General features: G+C 34.7%; 1 protein-coding gene and 3 long non-coding RNA genes across 5 annotated transcripts; 1 reads left to right on the top strand and 3 right to left on the bottom strand.

Moving 5' to 3' along the window:
* Positions 1-6,201: 6,201 nt before the first annotated feature.
* Positions 6,202-7,314, top strand: LOC131593609 (uncharacterized). The gene is made up of 2 exons (XR_009281027.1): positions 6,202-6,830; positions 6,933-7,314. It is a non-coding gene; the product is annotated as an uncharacterized LOC131593609 (long non-coding RNA).
* A 4,376-nt stretch (positions 7,315-11,690) lies between these two features.
* LOC131657433 (uncharacterized) lies at positions 11,691-13,892 on the bottom strand. The gene is made up of 3 exons (XR_009300664.1): positions 13,463-13,892; positions 12,874-12,965; positions 11,691-12,495 (listed from the first exon to the last, which is right to left on the bottom strand). It is a non-coding gene; the product is annotated as an uncharacterized LOC131657433 (long non-coding RNA).
* A 64-nt stretch (positions 13,893-13,956) lies between these two features.
* LOC131657432 (uncharacterized) lies at positions 13,957-16,598 on the bottom strand. 2 transcript variants are annotated; one of them, XR_009300662.1, is made up of 8 exons: positions 16,462-16,598; positions 16,204-16,377; positions 15,979-16,102; positions 15,549-15,698; positions 15,285-15,433; positions 14,607-14,708; positions 14,333-14,527; positions 13,957-14,093 (listed from the first exon to the last, which is right to left on the bottom strand). It is a non-coding gene; the product is annotated as an uncharacterized LOC131657432 (long non-coding RNA). The 2 variants fall into 2 exon arrangements; XR_009300663.1 differs by lacking the exons at positions 13,957-14,093; positions 14,333-14,527; positions 14,607-14,708; positions 15,285-15,433; positions 15,549-15,698 and adding an exon at positions 14,939-15,004 and having other exon boundaries at positions 15,979-16,377.
* An 8,527-nt stretch (positions 16,599-25,125) lies between these two features.
* LOC131659976 (uncharacterized) lies at positions 25,126-27,093 on the bottom strand. Its single transcript, XM_058929081.1, has one exon. The coding sequence runs from the start codon at positions 27,091-27,093 to the stop codon at positions 25,126-25,128; it is 1,968 nt and encodes a 655-aa protein (XP_058785064.1).
* Between the last annotated feature and the right edge of the window lie 524 nt (positions 27,094-27,617).

Here is a 27,617-nt window from a genome sequence, read left to right as displayed (position 1 = left end):
GATCATTAAGGAACCGTCCAAGGTATCGACTTAATATCCAAAGGTAGATTATTAAGGAACCGTCCAAGGTATCGACTTAATATCCAAAGGTTTTGAAAATGTTTATTCGACCGCAGCAGTAACCTGAAAAGGCTAAAGTTAGTTTTTGCCATGTCTTGATGCATGGGTTATGTAATGAGTCCCTCAAAATAAATGAGGAACTTTGTATGTTATGCATGAGTTCATTATGAGGTAATGTATGCAATGTATGAATATGTTTATGACATATGATATGTGAATATGATTTATGTTGTCTTGTTTGAGAAAATAAATCTCTATGTCTTTGTGATTTTATTGTCCGATCTTGTCTTGAAGATGCTTAACTAGGGATTTATGGTTTCAGCTTGGGGATGATCAGTAGTTTGATGTACCCTGATTTAGAGATATTAATAAACCAAGTTGGAGAAGAGCAACATGTTGGATTACCGGTAGTGTTGAAGATGTAAGCTCTGCTGGGGAGCCATGTCTTTGTCGGGACGAGTATGTTTGAAGATATTTTCTTAATGATTACTCTGTGCGGATATGATCTTATGACCGTGGCTCTGTGGGGAGATGTGGGTGTCTTGAAAGTTTCCCCCAGTATCATAGTAACTTACTACTTGATTCAGGGCACGCCACTGAGTATTGATCAAGACGTTGAACTGGACTTGCATAGATTTTCTCCAGTTAGTAGGAACTTTGGAAGGATTCGCCTCGCAAGGACTTTATGAGATGTACACTATGGGCGATATGCCCCCAGTAATCATAGGCTCAGGCTGATGCCCTAGACTGTTTGGCTTTAGAGAGATTCTTGGAATCTTGACTTGATTGCCCCAGATTGATTGGGCAAAACATGTCATGCCCCCTGTATACATAAGAGACATGGCCTCTTGGAGTAATATTGTCTGTCGGGATAACTTTCGGTCATTAGTTGTACCCTGTGCAAATTCTTTCTGTTGCTAACATTGGAAATTATGTAGCAGAATATGTTTAATAATGTATTCATGAGATGCAATGCATACGTTTGTCTTGAGTTTTTTTTTGAAAAAAATTAAAGCAGGAGATGTAAAAACATGACACTTGTAAGAACATGATATTTATAACAACATGCCGTTTGTAAAAACGTGACATCAACTTGGCATTTATGGTAAACCTTAAGGAGTCGGGATACCTTTGTTATGACAGTATGCTTTCGAACTAACCATGCTTCAATTAGGACTTTCAAGGGTTGTAACGTGGCTTGGTTCACGGTTTAAGAAACAAAGGATAATAGCTCAAAATTTGATTGTACCCACCCCTCTTCGTGATGATCTTCAATCCTAAGCTCAGTTAATTCAACTTATGCATTCGGGTTCCAAGAGACTTTTGGATTTGCATCTTTGATAATGATGATGGTTCACAAGCAGAGAGAACTTTTGAGATGGCAGTCACTTCTTTCTTTTGGTAGTCACAACATTGTGTTGTTCAGAAATTTATTGACTTCTCTTTTTTCATCTTTTTTTATATCCCTAACTTTTGCCTGAACTGTCTATTTTGAGCTTACAGTCAGCGGGATGCCTTGATTTTTGCCTAAGTCTTCTTTTTGATTTTTGACTTAACAGGCTTTTCTTTGTATATATGTTTTTCATTTTTTTTTTGAAAGATATTGACTGCCTTGCTTAATGATTGATGAACCATCATTGACTTTTGATTGGCATCTCCAACACTTCTTTGATGTGTGCGGATGAGCGCTTGTGATTGAAACCTTTGTTGAAAGGTGTGCGGAATGATTCTCTTAAAATAGAATGCACAGCCAAACTAACTGAGAACTACCCTGCCCCAGGTTATGATCAAGGGTTTCAATTTGCACGTGAAAGAAAACTTCTACTCCTTAGGCTCAAAAGGGTTGACGAGGGATTAACATCCTTATATCTCCACTGTTTAGGAATTGAAACAATGCCTGTACATCGTCAGCATAGTCCGCTCAAAAGCATACTGTATGAGGTTGCGGTATCGTTTTCGTCATCCTCCTTCATAAGGCTTATAGCTTAGCAGGAGTTGATTATCACAAAACATATGCAAAGTAAAGATGCAGTTTAAATGAGTGATAGCGAAATAATTTATTCAAGACAAACATATGCAATGCACTGATGATGATTATTAAAGCAGATAATGTCTATCATGAGTCAAATGTTTAAACAGACAGAAAAGAAACTTGCAAATGAAAGTAGATCTAATGATCCAAAAGTTCATCCGTCTAGACGTCAATCAGTCTTGTCATGACTAGGCATAGGAGCGGTGATCACCATAGGAGTTTTCAGGAGGGTTGAATTTGATTTCCCCGTCATCGATTAGATCTTGAATCTTATTCCTCAATGTCCAGCAATTGTTTTTGTAATGTCTAGGAATGTTGGAATGGTACGCGCACCTCGCATTGAGTTTATAGCCAGGAGTGGAGGTGTTAGAATTCTTAGGAGCATCCCTCAGAGTAATCAATATGATCTTCAACAGATGTTGTAATGTTTGGGTCGACGACATATTGATTTCGGTGAATTGACGCTTAGGTGCATGTGGCTTGCGTCGTGGTTGTGGAACTGGTGTAAAGATTCAGAGTATCCGGGGTTCGAGCTTCCGGAATGTATATCTGATTGGAATGTTTCAAAAGTCTGGGGGTCAAGCTTCCAGAATGTTCATCTGATTGGAACTTTCAGAATGTCCGGGTTTCGAGCTTCCGGAATGTATATCTGATTGGAATGTTTCAGAAGTCTTGGGGTCAAGCTTCCAGAATGTTCATCTGATTGGAACTTTCAGAATGTCCGGGGTTCGAGCTTCCGGAATGTATATCTGATTGGAATGTTTCAGAAGTCTGGGGGTCAAGCTTCCAGAATGTTCATCTGATTCGGATTGATTTGTTGATGGTATTTTTCTGACCAGTTGGTCGACCTGAAAGGAAAAGTTAGTTTTATGTGATGTTATGAATGCAAATGCTATCTTTTCAAGGATCTTTAGGAATTTAGTTAGCAACATTAGAAAATAGTTTGGTCGCGTCTTTGTCTGAAGAATTCTGACTTCTGTCCTTGAATGTCTTTCTTTGAGAATCAAGCTCACCATATCCAGTGGGTCATAGCCTCTGATTCGGGATACTTCTACTTTTGAATTTGAAAGCATATGGCTAGAGGAAAATAAATCCTCTTGCCCCTTGATAGGTATTGTGTCTTTGAATTGGAAGGCAAATGGCCAGAGGAAAGTAAATCCTCTTGCCCCTAGATAGGAATTCTGTCCTTGATAAGAGCGCCTGAAATTGTGCGCCCTAAATTCCTAAGATCTTTGAAAGGGTTAGTTAGTATGTGATTTTATGATGTTATGATGTCATCCAGATGCAATGCATTAAGTTAAGCATAAGGTCAAATTGTCCTACAGGCAAATCCTGCAAGGAAATAGAAGGTTAAAGCATAAGGCAATGAGGACGAAATGTCCTACAAGTAAATCCTGCAAGGAAATAAAAGGTTAAAGCATAAGGTAGTGAGGACGAATTGTCCTACAAGCAAATCCTACAAGGAAATAGAAGGTTAGATAACAAACAAGTCACACAAGAGTCCTTAAGTTTAAAGGCTTGCATGGAGTATGACCAGGTGACTACCCTTCCCCAAAGGTACTTCTAAGGATAAGGATGATATCAGCAACGGGTTCTACCAAGTTACTCAGAATTGTCAGCCCCTCCAAAGCACCCTCGAACATGGTACATGCATACCACGCAATGATACTTTAGGAAGAAACCTATCTGAGCTGTAGTATCGGGTAGCGACCATAACTTGGCATGCACCAAGAATAGCCCTCCCACTACGTTCCTAAAAGTCAGGATGGGTTAAAGGTGACTAAAGGTCCTTGAGCTCCGACGCACCCAAAGATATATGTATAAACCTCTCTCATGCAAAAGAGGTACACAATAACCAGTGGAGGCCTAACTCAAGCGCGAACTTCATTTTGACCAATCCCAAGCATGCACAAGGGAGGTCTCCATGACTATGCCGCTCCTATCTTAAGGTGCACTCGAATCCGGGTGTAGGATTCATCTTCCATTCAATACCCAAAACAACCTTGAAAAATAAAGCAAGCAAACAAACAATTATGTGATCCTAAACTTTAAGGTAACCCCTCTTTTAATTCGAAAGCATCCCTAGCAGAGTCGCCAGTTCTGTAATACGGTGAACTGACTTTTATTTATCGAAATGTCGCGGTAAGCAAGAGTCGCCACCGACTTTTATTTTATCCAAATATCGGAAAGGCTAAAAGAAACAGAAAAAAACCTTTTAAAGAAATCTGAGTTCGGGGGTAATTTATGCAAAGGGAAGGTGTAAGGCACCCTTTGCATCCATGGTTTTCCATGGGCTCTTAATTGCTTTGCTTGCTTTTGTTTTCAGAAAATGTAGATGAAAGAGATAGGGACTTTAGCTTGTAAATAAGCGTTGCCCTTTCGAAGAATTTTGAGAAAGAATATAGCAAGAGGTTTAGAGCAAGGCAAAACAATTAGGGGCAATTACCTTGAACTTAGATGATAGGTCTCTTTTTAGCCTTTCAGGATGAAAGGGTCTATCCTTGCCATAAGAGGGCAGGAAGCCTTTCGTTTGGAGGTTGAAGGGTCATCTCGTTATCATTCGCCCAAAGACTGACCCATGCCATAGAGGGGCAGGTAGTCTAAGGGGAAAAATCAGAATAGCCTTTCGTAGGCAACCAGAAGATACCTCAGCTTTATTCGTGGGCAACTTTCGAGGGTCGAGGTCATGTTAGTGTATCGAAGGCAGCATCATTTTTAGGGTCTCATGACCTTTTATCGAGGCAACATGGCTGAGGTATCCTCATATTCGAGGGACTGGCTATTCTGCAAAAAACACAAGGCAACAAGGCAACAGGCAACAGAGAGGGTACCCCAAAAGTGTGCGTGGGTGCAACAATCACGTGGTTAACTTCGATGACATTTATCTTGTAAAATTAGTGATTCTAGATTCAATTCAAGGTTATCACTCCCTAAAATTACTAACCACGGCAATTAATAATTAAAGCAATAACGGGAGAGGGAAATTGAAACCAGCGGAGGGAAAGGGGAATTGAAACCAGCGGGATAAGATTAATAGGTTTGAGACAAGTAATAATTAGAATTTGAGTTTAGGGTTACCAATTATTCGTAGCCTTGGCATTTGGCAAACCCTGAAAAGTGGGAAAAACAAGAACAAGGTATATGTGAGTGCATTATAGTTCAGACATCGAGTGTGGTTAACCCTAATCAAAAATATAAAAATACAGAGAAAAAGTATGAAAGAAACTTAGCTTCGCTTGATGAAGGTTGATGGGCAAAGGTTTGCCTTGAGTATGAAGCATTGACTCTGACCATTGCAAAATAAAAGGAAAAAGGACGCAGTGAGTGTATGGCTAATTCAATGGCAATCGAATTTAACAAAATAAAATAGAATGATTATTTAAAATAAATATGAAATAGGACTTAGCTTTCGATTTGATCTGATATGGTTGGCGTCGGAGGAAAGCCTCGGAGGTAAACCCTAAAAAAGGCAGAAACAAAAGGATGAATGTATGCACAGTTCATGAAAGGTTAAAGGCAAACCCTAAAATCAAAAGGAAATAAAATAGACTTTAAGATAAATTAAATACTTAGCTTCGGATCTTGATAGGCGCGTAGTCGGAGGATTTTGATTAACCTTGCGATCTTATGTGGCCCCCTTGTGAAGGTGCATGGTGGAGGTGTAGCTCTTGGACGTTAGATCTGGATTATTGGAGATCTTGCGGCGAGAGCGTGGGGAGGAATTTGCGACTATCCACAAGAATAGTTAAACAGCTCGAATGTACTCGCTCGAATGTTCCTCGCAATAAACAAGAAAATAGGTAGTGACGGATATACATAGAACGATACGAATGATAAAGAGACATTAGCAATTAATCGAGAAAATGACAAAAGATCTCTAAGAGGATACTTTTTTAGTATTTTATATATAAGAGAAAAAAAAAGTTCTAATTCCCAATCTATCAATATGTTTGTATATATATATAATAAAATCTAATAAACCTAACATAAAATATCTTGAAATTTTTTGTTCCTATACGAATTAAAATAAAACCTGAGAAAAATTATTAAAAAAAACCATAAATAAAAATAGGGTATAGTAAGAAACAAATTGGGCTTTGTAAATTCAGCCCATACCAAATAGAACCGGTTTGCTCACACACAAAAAAAAAGACCAGCCTCCTTAGGCTCTTCAAGCCGCCGCTCCCTTGCATCAATCAACAGAAACTCTGTTATTTTCAACTTTTCCTCTTTCTCATGTAATCTCTATTGAACAACAACAACCATGTTTAACTCATCTCTCTCTCACAATTTTGATTCACTCCAACAAAATCAATCATGTTTACCAACATCACAAGCAAATTAATTCATACAAAGAAATCATAGCATCTATAACAAAAATGACTCATCAACGATTGAATAATAGGATAAGTTACCGTTGAAGGGGAATTTCGCGGTGATCTAAAATTGCGGAATCATCGATGTTGTACAAGTTGCTCGCGTCGGTTGAATTACCTGCTGCAGATCGGTGCTTTAAGTTTGTTGAAGGATGGTTGTTTGCCGGGTCGGTTTCGATCGGGTATTCCTTGTGGCTTTACGAATCCGGCACGGTGGTGGTGCGAGGCTGACGATGGTGATCGGAGAGACTCCCGTGGCTGCGTGCGTTGTGGTTCGAAGCTCGTCGTTGTTGATGGCGAAAGTGTACGCATCAGAGCAAAAAAATATGGTGTCATCGCTTTGTGGATCAGAACTGGTGCGGGTGAGTTTGCATTTCGGTGTTAATTGCTTCAGATGACTAGGTTTTTGAGGCGTTGAAAGCTTGAATCGTGGCGGTGATGATGTTACTATCTTGATTTTGCAGGTTTATATTTCTTCGCACCAACAATCTTATCAATTTCTTTCCCATTCTTCAACAACTAAAACGTTGTCATAACCCGCACCTTAAACTCATGGTCCACATCAAGTAGCCATGAAATCAAACGCAACGAGGCGAGGAGAGCCTTTGATCTCGTCGAAGTGGAGTAGATGTGTGTCACAGGGGCGGCTGAGAAATTTTCGTCGGTAGGGAGTCACGATTGTAGTTGCTTCGTGAACAGGGCTTCGGATGCATTCATCTCTCTTTTCTGTAATCCTGAAAAAAAGAACAAAAACATCTATGAGAGAAAAATATCAATTGCAGTGAGAATAGATGTCATCCTCTTCCAATTCTTCGATGATGTTATGATATTTGTTGTTACTGTTGATTTTTGGACGGTTTGTACTTAGAAATTAGAATGACTAAGATGTTTCCATCTATTTGCTCTCTTCCACTCTGTTTTTCATGGCTATGTCTATGTCAAAAGGCTTATATTATGGCGGGTTCGATTTTAACAATGAGAGTGTATATGGATTTGAGAAACAAATATACTGTTATTGATGCAGGTTGAAAAGGATTAGTGTATGGTCAGGTGAAAGTCAAGAGGAATGTTGTTAGTTTTGGAGGTTTCAATACGGTGAGAGAAAACAAAAAGGGTTAATTGTTGGATTGTACTGTACATACGTGAGGGTGAGCAAATAGGGTCTGTGTGTTGAAGGTTCTGTACATGGAAAAAGTGTAATAGAGTTAGTGGCAAAAGGGGTATCTACGTCGGGAAAAAGTCCCCCTCTAAGGGTTTATTGTCAGCCTATTTATAACAAAAAATTTAGGTTTTTCTAATGTCCCATTTGGGCTTTACATAAAAATGGATAATGGACATTGAAAATTCTTTTGACATTTGCACCTCACCTAAAAAATATAACAAAACTAATAATATGAGTTAGTAATACTATCTTTTAAAATTCAACTCAAATTGAATAAATAGAATAAAGTTTTAAATTTTAAAAGGATTGATAAAATAGGCATAAATCATTATTAACTAAAAAATGCGCCTGATGAACACATATACTCTTTGAATGAATGCAAAGATATGTTAATGTCTTGATGGAAAGATGCGCGTGCATGCAAAGTTTCAGTCCGTAGAAGTAAAATCAGGAGGGCAAATTTTGGGGTATGACAAAACGCTAAGATAAAAAGGGAAAAAAATGATAAGCTATAAACTATAAGTTAAAACGCTAATTGAAATAGCGTCTGAAAAATAAACTATAAGCTATAAACACGTGATGAAAAGACCGTTATTAAATAAGTCTAAATTATCATATAAGCTTATAAGCTATAAACTATAAACTATAATTCAAAATTAAGTCACGTCAAACCGAATCTTAAACTAGTACCATTATAACTCATTTTCTAATTTTAAAGCTACCTATATTAATTATAAATATAAAGGCAATGATTTATTAATAATTATAGTTTCTTAGTTACAATGATCTAGAATACAAGTTTTAATTTATTTATTTTTATAATTTGAATTTTCAAGTTAGACTTTAAAATTAAAATGTAAAGTCTAACCAATTACTAATGTTTTAATTAGAAGTTGAATTTGGATATTCAAGTCGCTCTTAACTCAAATTTATTGTATATTTGGTTCGTCAATAAGAGTTGTTAAGGTGATTAGTGTTGGTTAATTGATGGTTGATGAATGTAATTTGCTGATTTAAGATTTAATCTTTGGCGATAATATTTATCTATTTTTATTAATTACTATAAATAAATTATTAATATTTATAAATTAATTATTCTTTTAAAAAAGTTAGAATTATTAATATATTATATTTTGAGAAAGAAAATTCCTTTTTGGTCCATGAAATATGTGAGATCTAATTTGAACTTTTGAGGAAAATATATAAAAAATGATGACGAAAAATAAGATATTAACCTAATCAAATGTTCACTCAAAAAATTTGAAGTCTAATGTTGATATTATCATTTTAAATAATTTCATTAAAAATATCTGTCTATGTTTAAAATTACCTATATTCATGATAAATAAAATGATAATAATTCTATGTATGAGTTTTTTAAAAATTAGGAGTCAAATGATTATGATTATAATAGTTTATTTTGAGAAAAAATGTCTTGAAGATTTTGAAAGATTTTTTAGTTGACTTTTCTAATTCTATTTTTTAGATATTGTTTAAAATTAAGTTTTTTTACTTTGAAATTCAAAGAATTATAATCCATATTTTTAAGATTTCAATATACTTTATATATTTTAAAGAATTTAACAGATATCTTGATGTATAAAAAGACAATAAATAGAAAATAAATAACTTGTTTGGGTAAGGAAACTCAAATTATTTTATTTTCATTATATAGTTATGATACGCTCCATATTTAAAAGAATTCGTACACCTTGAATCCTTGTTTATAATATTTACTAAGTTAAGTAAAAATTTAGGGCTGACATTGAACCGAACCAACTCGAAAATAGTTCGAAAGTCGGATAATGAACAAAATGAGCCGAATATGAGCTAAAAACTAAGTTGATTATATATGAGATGAATTATATTGTGTTTAAGAGTAAGTTTAAATATTTGCTCCAAATCTTAACGTTATCTTCTTTTTAATCTAATGATTTTAATTGATAATTTATATTCTCAAGAGAGAAAATTATGTAACGACCCGCTTTCCGGGAAACTTTCCAGAAGGTCACTCATCCCATAATTGCTCCACGCTTAACTGTGGAATTCTTATGGAACGGGCTACCGAAAAGAAGATGCATCTTGTTGGTATAGGTAGTACCCATCAATCTTTATAAGCTTTTCCTTCAACCATGCAGTCTCATACGTGCGCGGCCTCAGGATCCCTCTCATTCTGATGTGGCGACCTTTCTTAGACGTATTTGACCTCGAGTGTTACATGCGGTGCAACCACCCCTCGCCTTCTTCGGCCTCGGGTGTTACAAATTATTTCTAAAAAAATTATACAAATAGAATCAACGCCGTATTAATTTCAATCTTATAAATTTTATTTTAGTTCTATAATTTTTATTTAAAAAATATATTAATTTAAAATGTCAAATATATATATATATATATATATATATATATATATATATATATATATATATATATATATATAAAATACACTTTAAAAAATTACTTTTAAGTCTGGGAAATAAGCGAGTTAAACCTAACAAGTTGAACTGGGATGTTCGTGAACTTATAACAAGTCAACTTTGAGTTGGAAAAAAAATTCATGATGAGCTTAATAGATATCCATAGCCACGCGTATCCGCGAAAAAAAATCTATCACATATACGTTTTTTATGGTTTAATAGATTTCCACAGATAAAATAAATGGATATTTAATTATCGTTTAGTGACGGGCATGGATATTTATTAAATTTACATGATACATTTATTCAAAAAAAATACACTTTTCAAGTCTATATAATAGAAGGAATGTTACTCTCCTATGATATTACGCTGTACAGAATGTAATGTTAAATTCAACAACAATGACTTTTAACAACTATCAATATCATCTTTTAAGAGTTACATGCATTGTTTTGGCATTAGTTTCATATAAGGAGACAAATTCTTCTTTTAATATCCCGGAGTTGTATATTTCATAAACAATTTACTATAATATTAATCGAAAACTTATTATGCTTTGTTATGTGAACTAGTGTCTTACCCGTGCGTCCGCACGGGTACCCGTCGTTTTCGCGCATTTGGATTGAGAAAAATCAAAGGTATTAGTAAAAGATGACAGTAAAAGAATAAATGTTAGGGGATAGATTAGTAAAAGACTAAGTTTTACTTAAAATGGGTAAAGTTATAAAGTTACTAATATTAAAAAATTGATTATGGAAAAATAAAGTCATTAAAAGATGAAAGATAATTAAACTATAATTACACTGATAAATGATATATTTTAAGAAAATTAAAATATAATTAAACTGATACATATATATTATATAAATATTTTAAAGTACATATGCATCAACTTAGTCTCCCACATCATTAATATTAAAAACATTCCTAGAATTGCAAAATTTAATCCTCTATCTGAATTTGTAATAAAATGCATTTCAGAAAGCAGTTTGGAATATTGATAATGTGAGGGTCTAGAGTAGACTAATATAGTCCTACAATTTCAAGGACCAAGTTAGATATTTTGTCAAAACTAAATGGGTTATATTAGAAACTTAGAGTTCCTGATATGTTAGGAATCTCTCCAAGTATTGCATACAAAAGTGATGATTTCCCTGCTCCAACTGGTCCACAAACTGCAATTTTATGTTTCCATTTGATTTCTAAATTCACATATGCTAAAGTTGGAGACACTGATTCATAATCCCAAATGCAATATGAAATATTCAAATACCTATTCATGTAGGAGTTTAAGGAATATCTTAAGTTAATTTAAAATGAATAGGACCAAGTTTTAAATGATGCAATCAAAGTATGAGCTTCACTAACATGCACTCAAGAGTATACTCAATCATATGCTGGTAGGGAAGTGACAATTATTGTCTCTCTTAGGGAAGTGAGAATATTTAGTGTCTGTTTGTTTCCGCGTTTGAAATAGCAAAAGACGCACGTCTAGCAAAAGCTAGTATTTGGAGCTTTAGAAAATCACGGTGTATTATACATTGGGACGCGAAAATGGAGTGCTAAACGTGGATCCAAACATATGCTTAGTCAATACAAATGAAAATGCACATGTACCACATTTCTATATACATTGGATTGGTGATTACTAAGGCAATATGAATAATATATACATAACACATAGCTCCACTTTGGATTCTATGCAAATATAATAGAACCAATATAATCAATTCGGTAAACAATTGAATGCAGCGAAAATTTTAAGGATATATCCTGATTGCATGGCCTATACGTGAAGTATAAAGTATAATTTGGGAATTTGATGCTACAACTCCTAAAGTAAGGGAATGGATACATGAATCAGGATTCTTCCTAATGAATCAGGATTCAACATGAGTACTATCAATCTTTTTTTAAAGTGAAAAGTACATGTAATGAGTTTAAGATTCACATAGAAATTGGTTACCAATGAGTAAAATATATGCACGAAGAGAACCACCAGAGAAAAGTGTAAAGATGCATAAACTCATATGAACCTGCTTTTCACTTTACACAAAAATAATGGTTAGTTTAACAAAGTTGACTGCACTAAGTTTAGGTGATGATTCACCATAATGAATAGGTATTCATGATGAGATTCATGTCCAGATATATGCGCGATAGAGATTCGTATCGATTGGATTCAATTTAGTATTGAACTGAAATATAACTCGCGCGTACCGTAAGGGTGTGAATCCATTACACACATGAACAATTGTTACATGGGAAAGGAACACTGGGAAGAAAAGTAGAGTAGCTGGTGGAGGTAGCTCCAGTAGAGCATTTTGTCAGGTGGAGGATTGTCGCGCAGATCTCAACAATGCTAAAGATTATCACCGACATCATAAAGTTTGTGAGGTGCACTCGAAGGACAGTAAGGCTCTTGTTGGAAACACGATGCAGCGGTTCTGTCAACAATGTAGTAGGTTAGTTCTTTTTCTTTGCAGTGTATCGGTTCTTAATTTACCAGATTGCGAATAACTGAAAAAATAGTGTTTTTAGCAGTTTTTAAGGTTTAGATTGGATCTGGATTCATTCTATTTCGTGTTTTTTCATTCTGTCAACAGGTTTCACTTGCTTCAAGAGTTTGATGAAGGGAAGAGAAGCTGTCGAAGGCGTTTGGCAGGCAATTATAAAAGGAGGAGGAAAACAAATCAGGAGGCTGTTCCTAATGGAAGCTCACCGAACGATGATCAGACCAGTAGTTATCTGTTGATAAGTTTATTGAAGATACTTTCAAATATGCAGCGTAAGTATCTATTTAGTTTAAACTCTTACAAACCTACCCATGGTTGATGATGTCATGGAGGAGAGCAGGCCTAGTACACAGAAAAAATGGAAGAGATATGGCAAATGCACCGGTTCCTATTTTTGTAACCTGCAAAGAAGAGAAAATCAGAAGCTATTTTGGTATTCATTTTTAATTTTTCTTTTTAAAAAGATAGAAACTATTTTGTGTAATAGAATTCTAAGAAAAATATTTAAGACATTGCAAACTTTACAGTTCATTGTAGAGGATTGTTAGTGTTACCAACAGATGCTCAAGAAAACAAAAATATGCCAACATGCTAACAATGACAAGCAGTGGAACTTCCTGCCAAACCCTATAAAATTGAGCAGACAAATAAAATGGTTCATAATTCTTGATGATTGAAATTATATCCATGAAGCTCCAAAATGAAGCTTATAGCCAAACTTCATTCATTGATTAGAAATAAAAAAAGATCTTTATCGGATTTAGATTGTGTGAAGTCACAACCTTGTGAGCGCATGTATGTAGTCAACCATATCTCGATCGTCCGATGGATGGTCCATATGTGACTAACTACGCGCACACAATCTAAATTCAAAATTTTTGTACTAAAGTAGACGTACATGTACTCGTTTACATCTTCGAGTTGAGATCTACTTGCTCCAGCAAATCGATTTCGAACACTTTGAATCTGTAATAGAGTGACAGCAAGGTTTCTAACATCCTTTTTGCAGACATCACAAGTTCTAGTACCCTTTATACTAAACCATTTAATAGCACATTCTTGGTGAGCCAAAGCAAAGTTCACCTTTGCAGCTACATTCCAACTTGAATGTCTCGCCTCCTTCAGATAATTCAGACAGAAAAATTCTACACATGGGTTGTGATGAAATTCCAATTTTGCAGAGTTATTTTGAACCCTTCCCTTCAACAATCAAGGAAAAGTTGAGCAAAAATCAGAATCAAACAAACTTCATAAAGAGAAAGGGAAGAACAGAAAACATAATTAGGTAACTTTGTTGCTTACTTCAACCAACTCCACATTCCAGTGGATTTTCTATGAATTCAGCAAAGCACCACCTACACCAGAATCTGGCTTAACACTCATATGTCTTACGCCTCATCCAGTTCACCAGTGACCAAGAAGATCAACCATGCATGTGTAATGTTGAAGTGTTGGATTGATACCATGATCACTCACCATCAAGTTGTACATGGCCCATCCTTCGCCCAACATATGCCCTCGACTGCAAGCTGCAAGAAACTAATGAATGAGATGGAAACAAATGCATATGTTTGAGGATCATACCATGGAAGAAATAAGCATCACTACATTTTTGCGACCAAGTTAATCTATGTTGACAAAGATCATAAGAAGAAAACTAAAGATGAATTTTATGTTAACTATCTAGATATTGAAATAGAAAAGTAACTCGCAATATCTTTTGAGAGATCGACATTGAAATCGTGCAAGAAATTAGAGGAAAACTCACATTGAACCACCTGCAGCAGGTCCAATGACATAATCCAGTTCATCATACTCTTATGAATCCTAACACGCCAGACTCTAATGAATCCTAAGTTCATTTGAATGACTATAATGGCTTCAGTTTTTCTTACAAAAAGTTAGCACATCTGCTTCTTTTAGAAGAATAGGAACCTCACACGCCATCACAGGTGGTTCATACCTGAAACCGTAACAGTAAAAGAATCAGTTACAAATTCATTCACCGCCTAAGAAATAAAGCACCAAGTAGTATTTCAAACCTGTGTAAAAAAATGGCTTATCTTTTGAGATGATTTAACCACATACAAAACCGGCACCATTTCACCATCAACTTGAATCCTTCAACATTTCACTGCACTAACCTACGATCCAAACAAATAACCATATGACTGAATCCACATAGCAACATCATTTCTCCGTATAGTTTAAAAAATATTACAAAATATCAAATCAAAATAATAAAAATAGTATATTTCTTACATAATATTCAGGAGATTTTAAGTTTCCAACGGTGTTGATGCACTTTCACTCTCTTTAGGAAGTATTCCAAAAACATTTTATAATGTTAGTGTTGCTATAGCTTCATTCGGAGCAAATTCAGTTGGCTCAGCACCCTTATCTTTGTTGATTTTCTTCCTGGAAGTGAACATCTTGACAACTGTTACCGGCAATGAAGAAAAATTAGCAAATGTATGAGCTTCATTAACATCCAACAAAAAATTCATCACAAATACCCAACTTATATAGCTCTGCACATTCATAAGAAATACTCTTCATTAATTTAAAAATCTAAAACAGCCTTTAAGTTCTTACCACTTTAATTTGTGACTTTGACATTTTTCATACAACATACAACTAAATTTCATAGCATTCAAAATATAAATCCATGGAAGTTGAATGATTGGATTAGAGAATGCGAAAGGAACTGGAGATATTACTCTTCAGCCAAGGCTGCTGGCCGTTTTGCAGATGGATCAACACAAAGACACAATGGTTTTGGTAGGGAAAGTTTAATGAGATCTGCAACCTCATCGGGCATGGTTGCCGAAAAAAGCATGGTCTGCTTTTTTCTGGGACATACGCGAACCTGTAAAACAATCAAATATGCTTAATACTCCTTTCCAACAGCATGACAAAATGAATTATGAAATTAACCATGTAACAACGACAATTTTTGTATCATAGGGTTAAATAATACTCACAAGTTCTTTAATTTCAGCATCAAATCCAAGCTGCAATAGACAATCAGCTTCATAAAGGATCAAAACAGCAAGATCATCCAAATTCACCGACATAGAATTGGGTAAATGGTTTATCATACGTCCTGGAGTAGCCACAACAACCACATGAACCTGAAATCAAAATTCAGGCCACAGTTTAACTATGGTAAATAAACAAACACATAAACAACCACATGCTTATGATCAACATAGCTTGATAGTTTGGAGAAAAAAGCTATGAAGATGAAAACAAAACAAATTTAAGAGGATTGAATAAAACATTATGCGACTCCTCTGTTGAATTTGTCTAAAGAAAACTGAGCTAAGCATATAATTGCAACTTAAATTGGTCAAATTTCGATTTAACACATTATACAATATTAAAATAGAGCTGTATATATGTATCTACAACCTGTTTTATGTTGCAATTGGCATAATCAACTACATGGTACCAGCTGCTACTTTCTGTTCACACTGTTCGCAGCATGCTTTGTTACAGCCAATGATTCAATAGGGTGTTGCCAAGCCCATTCAACCTGCATTTCAAAATCAAAGTAACGCCATGAAAACAATCGACTTAACTTGCTCAACCAACCAATCAATAAACATGAAACATTTTTTGTTAAACAAAAACAACCTCATAATACATAGAAAGCAGAATTCTATTAAAACATGAAGAGCAGCCACATTCGTTGGGAACCCATACATACATAAAACCATCTCCCAAGGACGCTTGCTCTTAGTTCTCCAAGCTCCACTCCCAATTTCACCATTGTGTTGCCTGATCCGACGCCGCAGATTAACCGTAAATCTGCAAAACATAAAATCAAACCAATTAAACAATATAATAAGTTAAATATCCACAGTAGATGAAAATAGATTAATTGCAGATTACCGTTCGAGTAAATTCCTCTCTGACTCTCTAGCGTTTATGAACAATTAGCTTAATAAGAGAAACCCAAATCGAAACGAATCGCCACCTGAAATTCAAAGCATAAAGAAAATCAAAATACTACAAAGAACCAATCAATCTGCATAGCTCGAGATGACGATGTAGATGCGTCGCTAATAAGAAGTTGCCGCGTGTGTTGAGTTGTGAGCAGAAGAAGTTGTAATAAGAGAGGAAGTTGAAGATGGAAGAGAAACCGTAAGGGACGGTTCTTGAAGTTGGAAGAGAAATTGTACGTGCGTTGAATATAAACAGTTACAAAATTAAAATGCAGCAGCCCACAATATGGGAAAATGAAGTGAAAGAAGAAGAAAAATGGGCTGCATTAATCTTTTTTTACAGTTTTGGAATTTGGAAGAGTGTGGGATTAAGGACAGTTATGATGAGAATAGTGGAAATTGAAGAATAGAAGGATGTAACTGCATAAAAGAAGAAGTTAATTTTGACAGTGCTGATGTGGATTAACCATAGAAGAGTTGCTGATGTGGATAGCCTAAGAAAGTCCCAAATGGTAGACTTTTCTTATATGATAGATAATGATATACTACATATTCAACAATAAAGTGAATATTTTATCGATTGAATAGCGATTATGTTGCTTGCAAACCATAGTTTAATGGACATAATGGACAAAATCAAAATTATTAAGTGAACGTAATTATCATAATTTGAATTTTAAATTTTTGTAAAATTATGAATCTATATTATTTTGATTCAGGATTGGTTACTGGTTTGAAGAATCCAACAACTGAGCTTGCCAAAGCATCCAACTTTATTGGGCCGCCAGGTACATGTTGTTTTGAGGATTGCAGTTCAAATTGTGGTCAAGACGGTAAGAACGTTGGATTTAAATCAGGTGGAACGTGTCTAGAAATAGCTATTGGAAAAAAATGTTGTTGCTATAAGTAATTAGACTAATACTTTTGCGATACTTGGTTGTGTTATTAAAATAAGGAATCAATAATATCTTTGAGTAATGAGTTTAATTGCTATGCACTCTCAGTGTAAAAAAAATTACATTATTATTATTATTATTATTATTATTATTATTATTATTATTATTATATCATAACCATTCATTCATAATAGTAATAAAAAAATTTAAAATAAAATTTAATATTTTTAACTTATAAACGATTGTGATTAACTGACAGTCTAAAACTTCTTTACCTTTTCAATGTATTTCAATTAAATTTTTGAGTAATTAAAGAAATGTAACTTAAAAGTTTAATTAATATGATTGAATTTAAAAACCATTAGTACTGTAAGTAATGTCTTTCATCAAACGGTTAGGCATTTTCAACATATTTAAATTTGTAGTTCAAAAATTTATCTTCCTTTTTATTATGTATGAATGAAAATTTGTCATTTTTTATCAAAGAATTATAATCCATATTTTCAAGATTTCAACACACTTTATAGATTTTAAAGAAATTAATAGATATCTTGATGTATAAAAACATGATAAAATGAAAAATAAATAGCTGGTTTAGGTAGGAACTCAAATTATTTCATTCTCGTTTTGTACTATTATACGCTCCATATTTAAAAGAAATCGTACACCTTGAATCCTTGTTTATAATATTTAATCATATATATATATATATATATATATATATATATATATATATATATATATATATATATATATATATATATATAATATCCTAATTATTTTTTATTGAGAGAATACATATAGAAATATCTATTTAGTTAGAATGTAACTAGACGGCATCATGGTAAATAAAGTCTAGTTGAGGGGTATTTTGGTCTATGCACCTAATAATAAGACTTAAGGGGTTGTTTGGCTAAAGTCATTCTCTTGCTTTTGGAACAAAACAAAATTTGTAAAGGGAAAGAAGAAAGAAACGTGAAAAAAAAAAGAGGAAGGAGGAAGAGAACCATTGTCAAGCTCATCATCAACCTTGCATGCACCTTGATTCAGCCATTCTTATCACTCTTGCTTCTGTTTTTTTGCAGTCCTCTTCTCCAAACTTCAGGTGAGTCACATGGATAGAGACTTGGGAAGTTTTGTGGGTTTATGTCAATATGGGGGATTAAGGGTTTGAGAGTATATGTTCCATAATCCTTACTCATGCATGTTTTAGACTATATTGCAGTAGTAATTCGTGTATGTAATATTGTTATGTCTTATTACTCAATCAAGGATAGATGCATGAGGAGATTTGGAGTTTGGGAACCCTAAATGGGTTTCTAATTTTTCTGTGCGTAACAGAGTTTGCTGTAGCGAACTTTGGTTCGCTGTAGCGAACAGGTAGCAAATAGGTCTGGGAGTTGATTTGATTTATTTGTTGGAGCTCGCTACTACTCGATGTAGTGAATCAGGGCTTCGCTGGCAGTTCGCTGTAGCGAACTTACCCGTGTTGAAGAAGTTTGGCTTCTGCTTGGGTATGCTGTAGCGAACTAGTCTAATGCAAAATTTGTATTTATTCCCTAATGAGTGCAGTTTTGTTTCGTGTCGCGAACGGAAAGCCTCTAATGACTTGTATGACATGTTGACATGTATTTTAAATGTATGATACTACGATTTGATCATCATCCTACTTGAAAGCATGTATGCATGAGGAATGCAATTGTGGATTTTGTTATGATGTGATCATTGTTAGTCTCGTTCGTTCCGGTTGAACGTTCGAAGACACTTTTCCTGTGTGGCCTGACTTTGTTGTGGTATGCTTGAATCGGAGTGGGCCTATGCTATTAGGGGATAAATCGCATAGAACACTTAATACCGTTGCGACATGCTTGTGAGGGTCGTAGGGGGCACCTCCACACTTGTGTTACACATCAGCATTCTCAATATGTTCTACACTCCTGAGCTACCATTGCGATGTACTTGTGAGGGCCGTAGGGGGGCACTTCCACACTTGCGTTACACATCAGCGTGCTTGGTATGATGGATAAGTAATGCCCCGTAGGCAACATTACTTTCGATTCACCTCTAGTTATGCCATGTAGGCAAGATCACTAGGCTTTCGCCCGGCGGGCTCGTATTGTCAAGAAGGCCTATTTGCACTCGACGTAACTCATCTGCGTATGGATAATGATAGGGTAGGACGCCACTTAGGCAATGTCACGGTGATAACTCATCTCGGATGGATTCCATTTAGGAAGAGTATCTGATTAGTCTTGCGATGTGCTTGTGCAAGTCTCTTGATGCTATGTAATTGGTTACTCACCGAGGGTGTGGATTGCGTAGCCTAATTAGCGGGACGTGACTTGCTCCTGGATTCCTCGTACATGGCTGTAGGTTTGCATGTGGTGGTTTTGGCTATGTGCTTTTGTTGTAGCCTTATTGGATAGTTATGGGACTTCTAATGTTGGTGTACCCTTGTTTATACTTGTACCTAGATGTGAGATAACCCGAATTCTCGGGGAATCCGTTCGATCGCATGTTCCCTGTAGAAATGAGTGAACCCGTAGGATAGGGAGACTCACTGAGATTTAGTAATCTTCCCCCAATCCTCTTATTATTTTTTCAGGTGGTTCAAGGCAGGATCGTGGAAAGGGTAAGATGGCTTAGCTTCGAGATGGTGTTTCTTGACGATATGCTCTTTTATAGTTCATAACCTTTTGTAATATCATCTTTTGTATCATGGATATGTGTGTTAGCTGGAGATTTCAAATAATATTTATATTCTTCAAAGATATAGGTCTCGGAGGAAGAATGGCTTTGAATGGCTATTTTTGAGATTGTTATATATCATGAAGGTTCCTAAATCGAAGCTGGATTGGAATAGGTGACCTTCGAAACCTTAATTAGCCTTCGAAACATAAAGGTCACAAAAACTTAAGGTATTTTGATATATTCTCATGAAGGACACGTTGCTGTGAGTCGAAGAAGGTTCGAGCAGGAAGATTTGAAATTTGAAAAGTTTCATTTGAATCAAGGAGGACATGTGGAGCCCCAGGAATTCGAAACGCATGCAAGCGAGCAACGTGGCATTTCGTTAGAGTAGGACCGTTAGGGTTGAATTAGTATAAGGGTCTTAGTGGTAGGATCCAAGGGTGTTCATTTTGTACAAATCACTCAAAGATCACTCAAGTATCAAGCGTTAGAGAAAGAGTTTTTGCTGAGAAATGTACGTGTAACACCATTACCTTTTATATATATGTCTTTCCTTTACAAGAACGAAGTATTTTAACATTCCTTTATTTTCTCGTCGAATCTTTTACATTTACAGTTTAAATTCCTTTACATTTTTGTCGAAGTCATTTATGTTTATTATCTTACCAATTTCAATTTACTCTTTACAATTTATCTCGTTGCATTTTGTCTAGTTTTACTTTATAGTCATTCATAGATTGGGATCATCTCGTTACAGAAAACCAAAACTCAGAGAGTATGAATCGAATCACCATAAAAGATAACTTTTCGACACATGTCCTAGGATCAATCTAGTCGATCCTGCGAGTAACCAAAGTATATTCATAGTTTGGAGGCCTAGCGGTTGTCTCCTTCTTGATTGTCTTTGTTGTTATCATCACTATTGTGTGATTGAGGGGAAGTGAGAGGGGTCTCATATCTAGGAGTTCTTATATAGAAATTGCATGTGTAGTAATTAGGTGAGAAGTTTATAAAACAAGAGGTTGTTTAGAACTTCAAACTAAACTATTATAGTGGATTTCCTTCCTGGCTAAGATGCCCCCCATATGTAGGTGACATTGTAGCGAACTGGGTTAACAACTTAACTAAGTTAATTACTTCTTGCAACTTGATGTTTAAATTGTTTATTGTTTTTCAACTATTATGATGTCTTAACATTATATGCGACATTCTGAAAGTCCTAACATTGTATACGACATCTGTTTTGCAAAGTGCCAAAATTTCAATTGGCATCAGAGCAGGCACCCTGTTTTGTTTTTGGGCAAGCTCCAAAGAAAATATTTAATGGTGTATTTATTAAATTTTAAATAAAATATTTAATTTTTCATTCTTAATTATATTTATAACTACTAGAAATAGATATTTGAAGTCAAAAGAAAAGAAAATATTTTTAGCCAACACAAAATAGAGTTAAACTCTCAATTAACTATAATAAAAAACGATGATACATGATGAAATGTTGTTATACATATATTATGTTAAAAAAATTTGTATCTTAATTTAAAAATAATTTAAAAAAAAAATCGATACATAAATAATGATGCAACTTCAAGAGTTTCAGCACCATCAAAATTTTCCCATGCATCTCCACCAATGTCCCACATCTTAGTACTCCCTTCTTTGTATTCTTCACATTTTCTACCCAAAAGCCTCAATTTCGTATGCACATAAACCAAGTCTTCATCTCTTTTAGGGTTCAATTTGTTTCTTTATAAAGAGTGGATGAATGAATAGATACTCCAATTTCTTTCACAACAAGATGAAGAGGTAGGTTGCACAAAATATTTCAAGGCAAGCTTTTGAAGAAGAGGAGCGAGAGAACCATGCATAACTCACCAAGATTCGGGATCTAATACCCATCTATCTTCAATAGAATCAAAAGAATCAAAACTATTTGATTTTGATGAGAAATTAGTACATTCAATTTAACCATTTTTCTATCCTCAACCGCTGTAAACAATTTTCGAAAACAGTTATTCCTTTGTGTAGATATGTCTTCATCCTCATGTGGAGAAACTCTAATTGAATCCTCACGGAGGCATTCATCACTATAGTCCCTATAAATGAAGTAATTGTTAATACATAACTTATGAATTACAAAAGGATAAAAAATAAATAATAAAAAAGCTAATAAATTATTGGCAAATTTTACCTTGGATTTAGAGAGTGAGCCAAACATTGGAGAGGAGTACAACTCATAGTCCACCTATCAATTAGTATTGAATAGACAATATTATAAAATGGTGATATTGATGTACCATTTAAATCTTTCCCTTCATTCCTTTTTTTAATTTTTTAATGGTCGTTATTTAATCCCCTATTTAATTCTTACCTTATCTTTTCACTTTTCAAAGATTCCAATAATCTTTTCAAAGAAATTTGGATACACCTTCGATACGTTTCGGCGTGTCGAAGCGTATCGGATACGATTCGACAAGAATTTTGAAGTAATCGTGCTTCATAGCCTTTTTATGATACAACATAAATCAAATGAGTCATTTTATGAGCCAATTGTAACATCGCAACCACAATGGAAGCAATCACAATTCTAATGTGGAAACCCGATACTTGTAACACTGCAATACCATCACCTGCAATATTGAAACTCAAAGTGAATCGCACTGTCTTTTGGTTCAGTTTAGTACCTGAGATAGAAACAAATAACTTGTCAACCAAAATACTCAAGTATAAAGTATAATATATTGGCTATTCTGAAAGTAGAGACGTCGGAATGCAATCTCGGCTTTTATGACTAATTTTACATGAACTTCTGATGTTATTGGCTAGTAGTTATCAAGATAAATATATATTCTCTAATCTAATGTAGACCAAATTCAGAAAGTATGTAATTTATATATAGAAAATGTTTTATGGTACTTAAATAATGAAAGGCGAAACGGACGAAGGTTATATACATATTATAAAAGCATTAGAGACATTTAAGAAAATGATGAAACATGAAGAGACTATGGTCATGATTTTGTATATGCTATCATCCTATGAATGGAACAAAGGAGGAACATCAAAGTATACTCACACCACAACAAAGTTGTTGCATAAAATTAACATTCTAAAAAATTGCTGGCATAACTTATCACTTAACTTCTATAGTAACTTACTTGTAATGAGTGGGAGGAAATAGACATACATTTGCAGCATAACATAAATGCATCCTTGTCCACATAGATATGGTATAGCGGAATAAATTTAGAGATGGTTAAAATCAAACAGTACCTACATTTTGAGCACAAAAAATGTAGATATTAAGATATGATATAACTCAAAGCTATTTCATTGAAAAGGAAAAAGAGTGTTTCTTCTAATAGTATAGTGACTGCTTATCAGATCCATAGCATCCTGTAGAAGACATCAAAATCATTAATCATTTTTTAGATAAACTACCATATATTTCTCAACTGCAATGAATAATGAACATAAACAAACTCGCCTGCTAAATTCCATGGTGGAAATTATTCATGTTTTTCTAAAAGCAGCCATAAATGAACTTACACGAGTACGTCCTAAAATTCTAATTCTGTAGAATTATCAAATCCTTGATATTTGTTTTGTGGACATTTTGGTTCTAAGACATAACTGATTGTTGCATTAACACCAAGAGTTCAAAACTAAGTGAAAATTTATAGTAACAGACAATCAATATCGTATCGGATGTTATGACATCCACTACTTAACAGATTATTACTTTTAGCAGTAAGTAAATAAAAACAGTAAATAACACAGAGAATTGTTTACCCAGTTCGGTGTACTAAACAACCAGTTTACACTCCTCACTTAAGACCTACCCAGTGCAATTTCAATCTAATACTAGACATGAGTTCCGACTCACTCCCCCTCAATCACAATAGTGATATCAAAAAGTAAAAGTAAAATTAGACTGAAGACTCACTTGAAACAAATCTTGATATTGCTTAAAAGCTTCAATCAAGAGACACAACACTCGTGCTTAAAAGCTTAGAGTGACACAACCAATTACAACTCAAACACCCTATTCCAATACAGTCATCAAAGTGACAATTGCTTGGATTACAAGAAAATAGTAAGACACAAACACACGTAAAAACTCAGTTCACAAAACACAGAATTCTTCACTTTAAAATATCTGCATCTGAAAATAGGATTAGAAATCTTCTTATAAGCAGCATTTGGGCCTTGGGCCTTCCAAACATAAATTAGGGTTAACCAAGTTAACGTAATTTCCACATCATCAGAGTGTTAACTCATATGCTGTAGACGAGATCTTCTAGGGAAAACCATACAACACTAAAAATATAGTTTCCTAAAATGTAGCCCGAGATAAATAAGGAAACATAACAGCAAAACATAACAGCCACTGCTGTCAATTACTAATGTCATGACATCGAGCATGACATCCAACTAACTCCTGTATTAGCTCAAATATACAAAACCTGCAGAACACTACACATAGCATGTCATGACATTAGTCAAGACATCATAACACACAAGAATGTTTTACCACAAAATGCAGCCAATATGAAAACATCTACAAACTCCCCCTTTGGCAAATTTTTGGCTAAAATAATCTGTCACCATATCAAAGATTCTTTGTAGCAGAAAAACACACATCACACAACCACACAGGCATGAAATAGCTAATACATCTACAAGAAATCATCAAGCATAGCTACCATTATACTACTACTACCAGAAAGCATACATAACTACACAACCAGCTACACAAAACAACTATACTACTGCACCACACAAACATACTGCTACCACACACAGAGCTACACTACCATTTGCAAAAAGACACTTCATTCAACTACTTCATTGGGAATACTAGTTGAAACATACATCATTTGTTCTGGGATGACACCACACACTACTCCCCCTTTTTGCCAGAAATGTTGCCAAAGAAACCTTGATATTCAAACAGTTACATGACATTATCAAAAGAAACAAAAATCATTAAAATCCATAAAAAATCACCATTATCAGCTGCTCTAGTCTTCAGATTCAGAGCCACCAGAGCTGTCTTTATCACCTTCTTCATCTGTGCCATCAGCTGGACTGGCCTCTTCTTTTTCCACCTCTTCATCATAATCACTTCCATCTTGCTGTTCATCTTTATCTTCTTGACCTTCTGTCTCTGCAACGCTAGCAAAATCATCATTTTCATCCATCTCTAGTGTGCTGATCATCTTCTCTATAGTCACCTTCCTAGCATCCAGTTCTTTGCAAGTCTCTCTGAGCATAGCAATGACTTTAGCTTTACTAGAAGATGAGCTACTTTTGGATGTCTCTATAGAAGTCATAACAATGTCTGGGACATGTGTTCCTTGAAACAATTTATAGTGGAATGCCAATGAGCTTTCTCTCTTGCAGGCAGAGTCATTTTCATTGAGAATGCTGGGATACTGGTTCAAGATTATTCCACAAATAAGGGAAGGAAAGGCAATTGGACCCTTAACACTGAAACTGCATGCATGTTTCATCGTTTGGTCAAAAATATAAGTTCCATAATCAAACTTAGCCTTTGTTCCCACAGTATACAGGAACTTTCCAAGGACAGTAGAGACAGTTGACTTGTGATTAGTAGGCACCCAGTTAGCAGCTCCTATCTTGTGAAGCATGGCATACTTGATGCTTAGCTTGCTAGCAGTTAATTTCCCTTTGAGGGGCCAGCTTTTCACTTGCTTAGCAGTAATCACCTGACACACTTTGTTGTCAGAAACTTCCAGCTTAGGTTGAGCTTCATCTGACCTACCAAGAAAATTATTGATTATTGTTGAAGAGAATGTGACACACTTTCCTCTCACATACACCTTTTTAAAATCGTTGGATTTCCTATCTGCACAGTCCTCTGACAAGTTTATTATAAACTCTTTAACCAACATCTCATAGCACTTGGAGAAGTGAGTTACAGTTTTCATCAATCCTGCTTCATGAATCAGTTCCATAATCTCCTTGTAATCAAGGGCATTTTGAGCTAATTCCCTCTCCATAGCCAATCTCTTTTGGTACACATACTTCCATCTGTTGACACTTGCAGGATAGTGGAAAGAGACATTATCTATAGGAACCTCTAGCACACTAGCAGCAAGCTTGCTAGTGGTAGGCTTCTTCAATGGAATGTCTTGGACATCCACTTCAACATCAGAATCTGATTCTTCAATAACTCTAGCCTTTCTCTTCTTGGGAACAACCTTGCTCCAAGATTTAGTAGGTCCAACAGAGGTGCTCTTAGGCACAACCTTACTCTTTCTAGGACCAGTGGAGGTACTCTTGGACACAACTTTACTTCTGATGGGTCCAGTTGAGGTACTCTTTGGAACTTTCCTCTTGCGAGGACTCTGATCAATAACTTTCTTACCCTTCCTTGTCATGAGTCGTTTGGCTATGCTAGGGTTCACATTTGTAACCAGTTCATTATCAGAGTAATTATCAAGATCAACAACATTTTTACCTGAATCAACATTATGACCATCCTCAGTGTTGTAAGTGACATCCTGAGTAACAATAACAACTTCATCATTTCTTTGAACACCAGGATTCTCAGTGTTGTTAGTGACATCCTGAGCAACATCAGCAGGTTCATCATTCTTTTCTTCGTCATTCATCTGAACATCCTCATCAGATATGCTTACATCATCATTCTTTCCATGCACCTCATCAGCATCCATACCCACATCTTCATCTTCTTGAACAACATTTGGTTTAGGGTTCAGAGTGGAGTCAGGAATCACAGTTTGGAGAGGTACATAAATCCCAGGAACTTGACGATGTTCATCCAAGATTCTAGTGACTATCTTAGCAATAGCCTGATGAGCATATTGTGATCCTTCCTTCGTCAGGTTCTCAAGATCAATAGAAGACGAAGGGTTAGAGGTCTTACCATGTACAACTTCTTTTAGTCTTCTTGCATGTGGAGAGGGAGACTTCTTCACACGAAGATCTTCAGCGGACACCATTCTTAGAGGAGCAACTTCAAGAACTTCATTAAGGTTGACACTTGTGAAAAGCCATTTCTTTTATTTTTGTTGAATTAAGTTCTATCTTATGTTTTATATTTTGCAAGACTAAACTCATTTCCATATATATATATATATATATATATATATATATATATATATATATATATATATATATATATATATATATATATATATATATATATATATATATATATATATATAGACTTGGGAAATGTATTATTTAAGGTTATTATATTTGTAATAAATATTATGCATTGTATTTGATAAATAAATATATTAATTTAAGCAAACGTTGATCCAAAATGTTGTCATCAAATGTTAGTAATATTATTTTAACTATTACCATTAAAACTTATTTTCTATATTTAAAATTTCCTATATTATTGCAAATATAATAAAATTTCCATTATTTGTTATAAATATAATAAAATTTCCATTATTTAAAATATAATAAAATTTCCTTATATTTAAAATGTTATTAACATATAATAAAATTTCCT

Source organism: Vicia villosa, linkage group LG3, assembly GCF_029867415.1.
Source record: "Vicia villosa cultivar HV-30 ecotype Madison, WI linkage group LG3, Vvil1.0, whole genome shotgun sequence".
NCBI lineage: Eukaryota > Viridiplantae > Streptophyta > Magnoliopsida > Fabales > Fabaceae > Vicia > Vicia villosa.
The sequence above is the reverse complement of the archived record's forward strand: the minus strand, read 5'-3'. Positions and strand labels throughout refer to the sequence as shown.